General features: G+C 36.5%; 1 protein-coding gene and 1 pseudogene across 5 annotated transcripts in view; one reads left to right on the top strand and one right to left on the bottom strand.

Moving 5' to 3' along the window:
* Window positions 1-14,703, bottom strand: part of ATP6V1A (ATPase H+ transporting V1 subunit A) — a 59,389-nt gene that overhangs the window by 21,180 nt on the left and 23,506 nt on the right. For 4 of the 5 annotated variants that reach the window (XM_036242726.1, XM_036242728.1, XM_036242727.1 and 1 more), the window contains exons 2-6: window positions 14,425-14,519; window positions 12,281-12,409; window positions 7,084-7,298; window positions 6,703-6,840; window positions 4,049-4,200 (exon numbers count right to left, since the gene is read on the bottom strand). In XM_036242726.1, coding sequence (XP_036098619.1) covers window positions 4,049-4,200; window positions 6,703-6,840; window positions 7,084-7,298; window positions 12,281-12,409; window positions 14,425-14,506 — 716 coding nt within the window. In that variant the 5' untranslated portion in view covers window positions 14,507-14,519. Of the gene's footprint in view, window positions 1-4,048; window positions 4,201-6,702; window positions 6,841-7,083; window positions 7,299-12,280; window positions 12,410-14,424; window positions 14,521-14,703 lie in introns of those variants that run through there. The other variant, XM_036242730.1, reaches the window with a different exon arrangement.
* Window positions 5,750-6,148, top strand: LOC118617112 (annotated as a pseudogene).

The following is a 14,703-nucleotide window of genomic DNA, read 5'->3' on the forward strand; positions in this document are numbered from 1 at the left end:
ACAATATATGAATTAAAGCTAAATATAAACTTTTGAATGTTGTCTCCTGAGGCAAAAATACTTTAAATTTACATCTTGCTGTGAATGAACAAAGACTTTTGATAAGGTATTAAGTCAATCCCTTTTATCCATCCAATAATTATTTACAAAGTACTTCCTGGGCATTAAAAACTGTGCTTGGAGATGCTAGAAAGACAACAGTAAATAAGATAGCCATGTTTGCCCTAGCTAGGTGACTCAGTTGGGGGGAGCATTGTCCTGTACACCAAAAGTTTGTGGGTTTGATTTCCAGTCAGGGCACATACCTAGGTTGTGGGTTCCATCCAAGGTTGGGGTACATATGGAAGGCAACTGATTGATGTTTCTCCCTGATATTGATGTCTCTCTCTCTCTCATTCTCTTTCTCTCCTCCCTTTCCCCTTTTTCTAACAATCGATAAAAAACATATCCTCGGATGAAAATTAAAAAAAAAAAAAAATAGCCATATTTCTGTACTCAGAGCGCTTATACTCCAGTGAGGTAAACTGCAGTCGGTTGGTGATTACAATACTATTAGCAGCCACTTTCAAACTTTCCCTAAAATGTGGCAATGGAGAGTGAAATAATCTTAAGAGGAAAGGGAATGTTGCAGTATGTGTGTGCGCTCACACACTGAGTATGTGTGAAGGGTGGGAGGGTCAGGACAGGAGAAATGAGATGTAACACCAAGGGAAATTTCTTTGTAATAAAAATAAACTAAAAAAATAAAATAGGTAAGTGCCATAGAAATATAAGTTAAAGAGAGAAAGCACATTGAAATGTTTTCATGTGCATCTATATGTATACACTTACAAAGACAGATATAATTGATCCCCTGGTTTGTACCTATAATAGTGTTTTTTGTTTGTCTGTTTGCTTTTTAATTTATTTGAAATATTGAGTTTTATCATAAAAGTCACTAAAACATTGCATCTTTAATAATAATAGACTTTAAAAAAATAAGACTGACATGCATTAAAATCTTTTCTCCTACAAACCTTTCAGTGACTGATAAATTCAGAAGGCATACCCATTCATCCTGTGGCTTTATACACCTCTTTCAAATCACTATTAATCTAGGGAGGGCAGGCTGGTCTGGGTGTGCCCCAGTTTGGAAGTTTAGCAGTCTAATGTAAAAAGTGCTATCACAGAAAACAACCAAGGTATTGTGGGAATACACAGGAAGGGGTGCAAAGTAGAACACTGGGTTGGAGTAGAAAGAAGCTAAGACCTTAAAGGAAACAGAAATTAACCAGATAAAGGGAAGTAACATTTTCAGCAGAGGGAACAGCATGGCCAAAGATCCAAGAGGGAACACTGCTTGATAAATTAACCGTCCTCTGTATGTCTGGAAGATGGTACATAAGGAAGTAGTTGGGCAGTCAAGTGGCTCAGACAACATTGAAAGGTAAGCAAAGACCAGACTATAGACGGCTTTGTAAGGAATTAAGAAGTGTGTATTTGTCTCAATATTTTAAAAAATATTTTTCATTGAGAGAGCAAGGGAGATGGAGAGAGAGAGAAACATCAATTGGCTACTTCCTACATGATCCCTATTGGGGATTGAGGCTGCAACTCAGGCATGTGCCCTGACGAGGAATCCAACCAGTGACCTTTCAGCGCATGGGATGACACTCAAGCAACTGAGCCACACTGGTCAGGGCTGTGTGTTTTAAAAGCAATGAAGAGCACTTAAGAGTTTCAAGAAAGCAGTTCAGGTTCAGACATGTGTTTTAAATGGATCACTATGTACTATGGACAATCACTTAGAAAGAAAGCAAGACTAGAGATAGCAAGTCTGATTAAATAAGATTATTGCAGGAGTCAGGGTAAGAGCCTTAAATAGGGTCATGGAGTAGGAATGTAGATAAGTAAAGATATAGATAAGAAATATTTAGGGAGCCCGGCTGGTGTGGCTCAGTGGATTGAGCATCATCCCATGGTTCAATTCCCGGTCAGGGCATATGCCAGGGTTGCAGGCTCAATCCCCAGTAGGGGGCGTGAAGGAGGCAGCCGATTGATATATCTCTTCCACATCAATGTTTCTATCTCTCTCCCCCTTCCTCTCTCTCTAAAAAAATAAATAACAACAATAATAAAACATACAAAAAAGAAAATACTTAGAGAAAAGAATAAAAGCACTTGTTCAATAATTAAATGTAGAAGGGGGTAAGAATGATCCTTGAGAGAAGTAACAGATCTTAGATTTGGCATTCACTGGATGGATAGATGATAATGACATCTGTTGGGAGAGGTAATAAAGAAAGATGAGCAAGTTTTAAGGAAGGAAGTGGTGATTAAGGTGATTATTTAGTTTTGAACATACTGACTGTAAGACAGTCAAAAAGGAGAGGTATAATAAGAAGAGTTTCATATATGAATCTGGAACTCAGAAGAAATTTGGGATGAAGAAACAGACTAGATAGATAGATAGATAGATAGATAGATAGATAGATAAATATTTAAGTCATGAGAGTGGATAAAGTTATCCACAGAGAGGAAGATATATTATAATGAGTAAAAGAGAAAAAACTCTAAGAAATATCAAAATTAAGGCAGATTAAATCTGCAATGGAGAATTAGAACTTGTGGACAGAAGCTAACAAGAACAAAAAAAGAAGGTGTTTCAAAGAGGAAAGAGTAGAAATATCTAAAGTTATAGAAATTAAGAAAATACTAAAACATATTTATTGAATTATTAGTATGGGAGTGACTGATTATGTCAGTGAGAGTAGTTTCAACTGAGTGGTGGAGCCAAGGTCGGAGTAGTACAGTGAATTACAGTAGGAAAAGTGGAAACAACTATTCATTTTTCCAAAGGTGCGGCTGTGAATATGAGGAGAATAGTGGAAGGTAGAAAGGGGAAAAGGGTAAGATGGCAGATTTTTTTTCATTAGATGGGAGATAAAGGAAAGATAACTGATAGAGGGAGACCTTTGAGGAGACATGAGGTGGAATAAACTCCGGAAAGAGAAAAGCAAGGGAAAAACAGGAATGCTTGTTAAATCAGCCTGGTGGCAGGAAATGGAAGGAGTTCCATATCTGATGGCCTCTAATTTCTCTGTGAAGGATCTAATATAATCATTTGTTGATAATGAAGGAGAAGAATGAAGTCGAAGATCTGAGGCAAGTGGAGAGTTTCAAATAGCAGAGCAAGAGAATGATAATTAGGGAACTGCAGAAAGAATGCTACACAGTAATGAGATACCAACTTGCACTGATTATTTTATTTTCTTAGCAGCTCATGTGTAGACTTGGGAGAAAGACATAACTGAACTGATTGATAGTAGGAATCTTGCCTGGTAGGTGTGACAGAAGACAAAACAACAAGAAAATTTAGCGTACTAGCAAATATTTATAAAAGTGATAGACTATATAAGCTAAATAGTGAAGGAAGCAGAAACAGGAGTGCTGACTAACAAGAATGAGAGAGTAATAGAATAATTCTGAGAGGGCAAGTGGAACATATATGGGTTTGGTAGTTAGAGGCTGAGGGAGTTACTGTATCATAGCTTCAGTCTTTTCTATGAATTAAATGAAGTCATTTGTTGAAAGTAAAGCAGGGTATGATGAAGGCTGAGACTTAATAAGAAAGGAGGTTTTGTGGTAGTTGATGAAGAAAATGGCAAAGAGTAGACTACAAATTAAGAAAGACTGCTGGGGAGCATAGAGAGGTCAGTTTATTTCAGAAGTTATCAATTTAGAGTGATACCAATCTACTAATTCTAGGATAACGTAAAAAAAAATAAAAAAATTATATTGTTTTGGCAAAGATTTTCTTCTGGAAGAATTTTCCCCCTATAAGTTTCATCAATGTTTTTCTTTTACAACTGTGAAAAAATAAGTTATCTTTAATGGTTTGATTCTATAATAAACATTGGAAATATATGAAAATATTTAACTGATTCACTATTATTTCTCTAGAAAATTTATTATAGGATTAGCACAAAAAATATTTATCTATAAAAAGTGAAACAATAAGCACATATAACAACTCTGACAGAAAACTGGGAACATAGCTCAAACTTACGGAAAAAGGGCATCAAGGACTCTCTGGCCAGTCAACAAAGGATGATTAGCTGGCAACTTCTCAGTGACAGGCCGAACTTGACGTACAGGCCACACCTGGACCATGCTGAACTTCTCCTTTATGCCTTCAAATTCAAGCTCCAAGACCACATCCTACAAAGATACATCAAGATTTCAAATACAGTCAAATTTATGAACATTTATTCCTCTAAAATCAAAGTAACTCTAGATTCTTCTTGGGAGTTGGGAGGTGTTATGTAGGTAAGTGGGAAGAAAGATTTATACTTTTTATTGTAAATCTTTATATTCAGCTCTATCTTTTAAAATTAGGTGCACGTATTATTGTTTTTATGATTAAAAACAGCTTAGGAGTTTCTGAGAACGAGATATCTCAAGAGAGACAGTTAAATAAATTATCTGGATATACCTAGGGAGAAGTCTTTATTTAAATCTTCATCCGAGGACACTTTTTTTGCATGTATTTTCAGATAGAGCAGGAGGAAGAGAGGGAGGAAGAGAGAGAGAGAAACATCGACGAGAGAGAGACACATCAACTGGTTGCCAACCACACGATCCCAACCGGGGCCAGGGACAAACTGCAACTGAGGTAAGTGCCCTTAGTGAGAACTGAACCCGACACTCTCTGGTCCACGGGCTGACGGTCTAACCGCTGAGCCAAATCGGCCAGGGCAAGGGAGAAGTCTTAAAGAATACAGGAGGGTATCCTTGGGCTGAGGGAGAGGAAAAATGAATATTTTCATAAATTACTTTCCATTTTTTGTTTTATTTACTTTATTATAATGCTCATACACTATTTTAATGAAAAAAAACACATCTATTAAAGAACCCTAAAACATTTAATAAGGTTAAATCTTTTATTTTATTTTATTATTTAAATTTTGTTTTGTCCAGAGATTTAAAAAAAAATTTTTCTTTTCTTTACTGATTTCAGAGAGAGAAGAAGGGATAAGGAGAGAAAGATAGAAACATAGATGAGAGAGAACATCGACTGGCCACCTCTTGCATGCCCCACACTGGGGATTGAACCCACAACCTGGCCATGTGCCCTGACTGGGAATCAAACCAGTGACCTCTTGGTGCATGGATTATGCTCAACCAGTAAGCTACACCAGCCAGGCAGGTTAAATATTTTTTAAAATTTACAAAAGCAAAAACATAATGAGTACTACTCTAACATTTATGAATACCGACATGATTTCTATTATTCACAAACAATCTCAAAGTCCACAGACCTACAGAAATCTGTAATTCTGTTGATTTATGAAACACTTCAGGGTGGTTCTTCCACATAAGAGTGAATGAGTCTCTAAGCTAGTGAGTTAAGGCCAGCTGATTGCCCAGAATCCCAATCTTAACTCTTACTCTCTACATGCTATAGAAGAGACTTATTCTTGTGAAATAATTAGAAAATTATCTTTTATCACATTTTATTGGGGAAAAAAATGATATGCTACAACGGTCTCAATAGTCATCTTCATACCCACAACGACTATTATGGATCTAGTGTAGTTGATATGATGTAACCATCAATAACATTAAAAGACTAAGTTTTAAATGCTCACCCAAGAATTCATATAATCCAACTAATCATGTGACTATAGACTGACAATTAAAATCAAAGTCTGTTCTATGTCTAAAGAATCAGGGCTTTAGGTCCTAGGCCCAGGTGGCTACCTTCAAAATGGGCAAGTTTATGAAACCTGGGAAGGTGGTGCTGGTCCTGGCCGGATGCTACTCCGGACGCAAAGTGGTCATCGTCAAGAACATTGATGATGGCACCTCAGACCGCCCCTACAGCCATACTCTGGTGGCTGGAACTGACCACTATCTCCGCAAAGTGATAGCTGCCATGGGCAAGAAGAAAACTGCCAAGAGGTCAAAGATCATGTCTTCTTTGAAAGTTTGTAACTACAATCACCTCATGCCCACAAGGTACTCTGTGGATATCCCTTGGACAAAACTGTCGTCAACAAGGACTTCTTCAGAGACCCTGCTCTGAAACGCAAGGCCAGACAGGAGGCCAAGATCAAGTTCAAAGAGCGGAAAGCATAAATGGTTCTTCCAGAAGCTGCACTTTTAGATCATTTTTGTTTCAGTCATTAAAAATCAAAAAAACAAACAAAACAAAGAATCAGGGCTTTAAATAATGTAGTCTAAATTAACAAGGTAGGAAAATGTTATCATAGATATTTCTCTCTCCAAAAAGAAACACTATGTTCTCTTACTGCCTTCACCTAATAAGCACCTGGATGTAACAATCAGCACAGTAATGTCAATAATATAATAACTTTGCACGATGACAGATAATTATTAGACTTACTGTGATCACATCGTAAGGTACATAAATGCCATATGACTAAAATAATATTGCATTTTAAATACAATAAACTAATAATTTATTTATTAGTTTATTTTTTATTTTATGAACCTAAAATAATATTGTATGCCAACTCTATAACAAAAAGTTTTTTAAAAATCATGTTTCTGTGTTCGCAAGCCTAAGTTAAAAAAAATTATGGGAATTTCTTAAAATCTACACATTAAATAACAATTCTATAACTAGGGCACTAAAACTGGCCAATTAGCATATATAAGTAGGAACATTCTGTAAGATAAAGTTTATGTGATACTTACAGAGGTATCGTAATTTCCAGGTGGAGCAATGTAAGTTACAGTCCCTCTGTTTCGTGGGGGTAACATGATTTTGTGTTTGATGAGCGAATTCTCATATACAATTCCATAAATATCTCCACCAGTGATGTGACTACCAACCTAGAGAACAAATGCATTTGCTGTTTAATGTTCAAATAAACATCAAGTAGACTCACCCTTGCTATTATTTAAATCATTTGCCTCACTTATCAATAAAACATATTAATTCTATAATCCTAGTGGATTTAAAGAAAAATTTAAACTATATTTCTGCGGTCTATTTTTATTTGACCTAAGAGAACAAAATAATACTCATTTCACATTATTTCACCAACTTTAGAAATCTTTGTTACAAAGACATACCCGTAGGTTTTTGCAAGGTGTAAAATCCCATTTGATATCTCTGCTAAGAGCAGACACATTTACTCCTCGAGGAATGTAGATACTTTGGGTTTGATTGCTGATATCTGACAAAGGTCTTTGAATACCATCAAAAATGGCTCCCATAATGCCAGGACCAAGCTCTACAGAGAGGGGTTTACCAGTGCGGAGTACAGGATCTCCAACAGACACACCAGCTAGAAACAGTAGTTGAGGAAAACTCACTATGAAAGATTAGAGCTACTATGAAAAGGAAACACCACAGTTTAACAGGAAATAATACTTAAGGAGCTAAAACAGAGATTCTCAAACTTTCTCAGTTCACAACATCCTTAGTGTTTTAGTAACTTTTTCACAGTGACCTATGAAAAAACTCCTACCTAATAATCCCATTTATTAAATAGTTATGTCCAAACAACTTAATATATAGGTCCAGACAAACAAGTACCACTTTAAAAGAAAAGTATACATAAACAGAAAAAAAAATTTAATTTCATTCTTAAACAACCTCTATTCTTACAAATGGGCTATATGTTCCCCTCAGGCATTTTACAATTTTCAAACCTTGTAATCAGACCGAATATCTGATCCATATTCATTTGCACATAACACTTACTTTGCAGCTTAGCATTCACCAAAAACTCAGCTTTGTGAATATATGACATCATCAACAAGACTATAGTACAGCCAAGTAGTGAAACTGTTTATTATCTAAAGCTACTAGGTCACATGGTGTCTGACAAAATGTCTAATATTATTGTGTTAACCTCAAAAATTTTAAATATCCTGGGACAACACGAGTTTGCTGCAGTTGCCCAGAGTTCCTTGGTGCAGTTTGAGAACCCACACTAAAAATAGAAGCAAAAGTCTCTCTTTGATATGCTGTTTCAACTATACTACTGAAGAACAGCAGTACCCTAAAAAAGATATTAACCTAACAAAAACTTAAAATCTTAAGTATTAGATGGTTTTAAAAAGTAAAAGACATTGAATCCTCCTTGCTCATTTACTTGTTCATAGGAATAAAATCAGTACAACTTTTTTTTTTTACTTTTTTTAATCTTTATTGTTGAATGTATTACAGATGTTCCTCATTTTCCCCCCATTGACCCCCTCCTCCCCTCTCCCATCACCCTCCCGCCTTTTCCCACACTGTTGTCTGTGTCCATTGGTTATGCATATCAATTCTTTGGTTTATTTCTTCCTACCCCCCAACCTCCCTTCCCTTTGAGGTTTGTCAGTCTAGCAACCAATTTATACTTCTTATTCCCTTCACCTTTTTCACCCATTCCCCCAATCCCCTCCCATCTGGCAACCAACAAAATGTTCTCTGTATCTGAGAATGTTTCTGTTCTGCCTGTTCATTTTGTTTGTAGATTCAACTGTCGATAGATATGTATTCATTGCCTTTTTGTTTGTTCATATATTTTATCTTTTTCTTCAAAAGGACCCTAACAACGGTTTGGTGGTGATGAACTCCTTTAACTTTTTCTTGTCTGGGAAACTCTTTATATGGCCATTGACTCTAAATGACAGCTTTGCAGGATAGAGTAATCTTGGTTATAGGTTCTTGCATTTCATCACTCTAAATATTTCTTGCCACTCCCTTCTGGCCTGCAAAGTCTCTTTTGAGAAATCAGCTGACAGCCTTATGGGAACTCCCTTGTAGGTAACTAACTGCCTTTCTCTTGCTGCTTTTAAGATTCACTCTTTGTCTTGAACCTTTTGCGTTTTGATGATGATGTGTCTTGGTGTGAGCCTCTTGAGGTTCATCTTGTTTGGGACTCTCTGTGCTTCCTGAACTTGTATGTCTGTTTCCTTCACCAAGTTAGGGAAGTTCTCTGCCATTATTGTTTCAAATAGGTTTTCGATTTCTTGTTTTCTCTCTTCTCCTTCTGGCACCCCCAAGATGGGAATGTTGGCACGCTTGAAGTTGTCCCAGAGGCTCCTTACACTATCCTCATTTTTTTTTTTTTATTCTTTTTTCTTTTTGCTGTTCTGATTGGGTGTTTTTTGCTTCCTTCTATTCCAAATCGATGGTTTGCTTCTTGGCTTTACGTACTCTACTATTGAATCTGTGTAAATTATTCTTTAGTTCAGTTAGTGCCTCCTTCATTTCTGACTGGTCCAATTTTATAGTCTTGAGGTCCTCACTAAGTTCGCTGAGGTTCTCACTAAGTCCACTGAGCATCCTTATAAGTAGTTATTTTGAACTCAGCATCTGTTAGGTTGCTTATCTCCATTTCACTTAGTTCTTTTCCTGGGGTTTTGTTCTGTTCTTTCATTTGGGACCTGCTTCTTCATCTCCTCATTTTGGCTGCCTCCCTGTGTTTGTTTCTGTGTTTTACTTAACACGAGGTATGGGGCTAGCTGAGACCAGGTGCTGCTTGTTTGAAAGAATTTAGGAAAACCTGAAGCAGGATCCAAGACAGGCCAATCCTATGGCAAAGCAACTGGTAACAACTTGGGTAGGCCTGAAAGTTGGGTGGGGCGGGGTCTCAGGGAATCACCAGGGCGGGGCTACCAGTGTGAGCCAGGTTGCTGGAGTCCCAGATATGGCGGCTGTCTGCTGCCCCAGGGAAGGACTCACCAAAGGAACAAAGGCCTCTGACAGCACGTCTGTCCCAGAGAAAGCCCCCTCTCCAGCCCTTGCTCCAGTGCCAAACAGCTCAGTTCTTCCCTGTATGTCTGTGGCGCCCCTCGAGCGGCCTCCCCTTCAAGCTTAGAGGAAGTGAGTCTGATAAGGCTGTGTGTGGGCCCTTTAAGAGGAGTTGCCTGAGGCTCCAACCGCCTCAGCCTCCCTGAGCCTCAGTTCCTGCTGGTTTTTCAGCCAGAAGTTATGAGGACTTCTCTTCCTGGCACTGGAACCCTGAGCTGGCTGCCTGGTGTGGGACGGGGACCCTGCAGTCCTCAGGGAGGACCTTCCCAGCTGAGGTGTCCTCCTGATTTTTATCCGCCACAAGTGTGGGACCAGCCCCTCTGCCTCTGCCCCTCCTACCAGTTTGGATGTGGCTGCTTCTTTAATTCCGTAGTTGTAGGACTTCCATTCAGCTTGATTTCAGGTGGTTTTGAATGATGGTTGTTCTGTAGTTTAGTTGTAACTTTGATGTGGTTGTGGGAGGACACAATACTGCATTTACCTACCCTGCCATCTTGACTGGAAGCCAAATCAGTACACCTTTTATCGATGGCAATTTAGCAATCAATATCTATGAAAATTAAAATACATAAACCTTGACTCAAAAATCCAACTTCTGTGAATTCATACTACAGTTACATTGCATGTAATACTGTTTAAACAGTAAATTACAAGAAACAATTAAAATTTCTATCATTAAGAGATTGATTAATAAATTATGGTATATTTGTATAATAAAATTCTACATAGCTGTAAAAAGGATAGGAGTGTCTATGAATTGCTGTAGAAAGCTCTCTAAAATATATTTTCATTTCTAATATTTGATTATGAAAAATTTTAAACCTATAGCAAAGTTAAATTTTACAATGAACTCTATCCACTATCTCTACCAGCTTGATTGTACTATTAACATTTTATTATATTTATCACATATCTATCTAGCTTACACAATACATTTATTTTTAAGTGCACATAATATGCTATCTTTTAGTAAAAAAAAGAAAAAATACATATTTATATTGGTTCATACATGCAATTAACATGTATAGAAGGATATACAATAAAAGGAACTAATAAAAATGGCGGCATGGCCCTAGCCAATTTGGCTCAGTGGTTAGAGTGTTCGCCCATGGACCAAAGAGTCATGGGTTTGATTCCAATCAAGGGCACGTACCTCAGTTGCGGTTCATCCCTGGCCCTGGTTCGGGTGTGGGGGAGGCAACTGGTTGATGTGTCGCCCTCACATTGATGTTTCTCTCTCTTCCTCCCCAACTCTATCTGAGATAAATGGAAAAATATCCTTGGGTGAGAATTAAAAAAAAAAAGAAAATGGCTGCATGGCCCTGGCTGGTGTGGCTCCGTTGGCTGGAGCATCATCCTATAAACAAAAAGGTAGTGTGTTTGATTCCTGGTCAGGGCACATACCCAGGTTGTGCATTTGATCCCTGGTTGGGGTGAGTGTGGCAGACAACTGATTGATATTCCTCTCTGAAATCAATTTTAAAAATACTTTTAAAAAATGGCTGCATGGTTGTGTGTGTGAGTTCTGAAAACTGGCCAGGTATAGGATGACAAACTATCATGTTTATTTGTTTTTGTTTTTATTTATTTATTTATTATTATTATTTTTTATTTATTAATTTGTTTTTGTTACAAATGTTTCTCATTTCCCCCCACTGACACCCTCCTCCCCTTCCCCCCCACCTAATTTGTTTATTTTAAATATGTAAACCATGTAAAAGATTAAATAAGAGATAATGATCACAACAGAAAAAAATCTTGTCTACTTATAATTTCATAGCTACAAAGATTTTTCATTTTATTTAAGTTTCTCAGATGATTTTGTTTTCAATTAGCACCCCAGTACTCACACAGACAGAATAGTTACTGGTGAGTATGTATTTTAGTATGGCAAAAAAACTGTATCTTAAATAGCAAAGATTTAATGCTGATCCTGAGAACCAATCTAAATAAAATACACAAATGAAGCAAAAGAAATAGAAAAAAGTGGATTCTCTTCACATGGCTTAACACTTTCTCTCTCTATTTTTTATAGAAAATTGAAAATAAATAACATGTTTAAAAGCCAAAATTATGGTAACTAAACAAATAATAAAAACTACCCAGTGCTAAAGCTATAACGTAGCACATCACCCAGCACTATCAGAATGATAGTAGTGACTGATTTATTTATAAATTTACTATTATAAACAAATGATTGGAGAATTTTAACCATACAAATTGATGATGTTATTCTGTGTTTGGTTTCTTCTACAGTATGTCTCCCTCTAACTGATTCCCCCTAAAGTTTGTGAACTACTAAAATATTAAGAGTAATGAAAGTTCAGAAGATATAACTAATTTCTTAAGAAGAGCACTAATTCCTAGTACCTTTCTTCAATATACTCCTATATAAATCAGATTTCTAAAACCAACATTTCATGCTTCTGTTACCAATAGTTGTTGCTGCTTCTACCTTTGCCATAAATCCTTAAAATATGACTTGTGGAAAGTGGCAAGAAATTGAACCAAAAAGGATACAAGTTTCCTCATACACCTGGATAGTAGCCATGTCACCTTCCAATCGGATAATCTCTCCAACCAACTCACTGTGGCCCACTCTCACCAGCTCATACATGGCTGCACCTGCCATGTCACAGGCTGTAACCACTGAAAAGAAACGAATGAGTATTCTGATGGCTTAAGACTCTGTGAATAGTTATAGATAATTAAAACATCCAGTAAATCCAATAAAACAGCTCTCTCATGTATTCATAAGAAAAAGAAAATATCCACTATGAAACATATATATGGTTTTACAAAAAGATGCATTTTTAGCCCTGGCTGGTTTGGCACATCAGTTAGAACATCCGCCCAAGGACCGAAGGGCTGGATTCCCAGTCAAGAGCACGTACCTGTGTTGGCAGGTTCGATCCCTGGCACTGGTTGAGGTCATGTGGGAGGCAGCAATCGATGTTTCTCTCTCTCTCTCTTCCTCCCTCCCTTCCATTCTATCTAAAAACCAATGGAAAAAAATATCCTCAGGTGAGGATTAACAACAACAACAAAATTACTTTTCTGGCAGGGAGGAAAGGTTGCACATGTTCACAGGTATAGGAATAAATCTATTTTTAATATTTAGCCTTCTGATAAAATTGATTAGAACTATGTATTAGAAACTATTAAAGTATTAAAATTTCAATAACTTGTGTTAGAACAATAAGAATTTATTAATTTCATATTTACCTCAATACCTACTATAAGAATTAAGATGCATTGAAATACCAAAGATAACTAAAATTTATAATCATATTTCATAAACCTAAAATATGCCATTTCTATATCTTATTAAGTACTTAATAATTATAAATAGGTTCCAGGAATATACTACAAGTTTCAGAAAAATATTTTTATTTTTATTTTTCTGTTAATCCTCACCAGAGGATATTTTTCCACTGATTTTTGGAGAGAGTGGAAAGGAGGGAGAGAGAAAAAGAAACATCAATGTGAGAGAGACACATCAATAGGTTGCCTCCTGCACAACCCTGACAAGGGCTGGGGATCCAACCTGTAACCCAGGTATGTGCCCTTGATCAAGAATCAAACTCAAGACCCTGTGGTCTGAGGGCTGATGCTTAAACTGCTGAACCAAACCAGACAGAGTCGAAAAATATTTTTAAATAAGCTCTTCTGATGGTGTTCTTTTGTCTTTTCCCTAAGTTCCTGTGTGTAGCATGTCTTTCCTAAAAACAACTTCATCAAGAGGAAATTGTTTCTCTGAATGGCAAAAGAGACTGGAAGCTGTGAAATATATTGTTTGCCAATGATTCAAAGCTCAAACACCAAGTTCTAATTGGCAGAAGTTTCCTGGGGAGAAATAAGAGGCACAGTGAATGACAGTCTTCATTTGCAAAACACACCAAAAAGGGTCACTACCTCCATGTGATTAGAACAACAAAAAGGCTTATAGCATAAGGTTTAAAAAAAGATGTAAAAAAAAAATAGATTTCCACTAAGGATTATAAACCAATGCTCAGGTTTACCTGTGGAAACTGAGAATCATGTTTTGCAGTAAGAGTGTAGAATAACAAAATGAATACTAGATTGAGATTAAAATACATCAGTACCCCAAGTTTTGGCAAAAGGAACATAAACTTTAAAACTGTTTTCTATTATCAGCATCATGTCATAAGACTTCTTTTCCACAGCTAGCTGATTATGTGATATCTGAAACACCCGTTCAGTAGGATTTATATATGAAAAGAGCTAAGGTTGATATTGCTGAGAAATACTCTGTGAACATTATTAAAGCTCAAGTCAAATTAACATATTTACTGAATGCTTATAATTTGTAAGGTATTACATACTAAAAGCAATAAACTTTATAGCTTTTTAACGTCAGATTTAACAAAAAATAGGTAAAACTCTGAACAGTGATTATATATTTATACAGTAAACACAATATCACAAATTAGTACCTCAATAATTATCAAATTTAGATAATGAATGCCAGATGAGCCCTCATGATGGAGGTATTACCTCAGTCTTATAGCAGCTATAAAATCTATTGAGAGCAGAATTTATGTAGGAGAACAGAAACTTGTGTATTTTTATCTAAAACACCTTGAAAAGACATTAATTGAGGTTAGAAATCTTGACCAGTGAGATTATTATGTATTACTTACCAGGCCCTGAGACCCCATGCACATAACCAAATTCGCTTTCTTTATCTTCATTGAGTATTTTTGGTAGCTTGGAGAAATCCATTATGTTAATTTACCTATGGTAAAAAAAAAAAAAATTAAGTTATAATTACAAACCCTAAAGCAAAAGAATCAGTATAGGTAGTCAATTCTCATCTTTGATGTATTTTTGAGTTATTACCACTTCTTCAATGAGCAAGTTTACCTATGGAAACTGAGAATCATGTTTTATAGTAGGAATATGGATATCTAGGAATTGGT

Source organism: Molossus molossus, unplaced genomic scaffold (genome assembly GCF_014108415.1).
Source record: "Molossus molossus isolate mMolMol1 unplaced genomic scaffold, mMolMol1.p scaffold_m16_p_5, whole genome shotgun sequence".
NCBI lineage: Eukaryota > Metazoa > Chordata > Mammalia > Chiroptera > Molossidae > Molossus > Molossus molossus.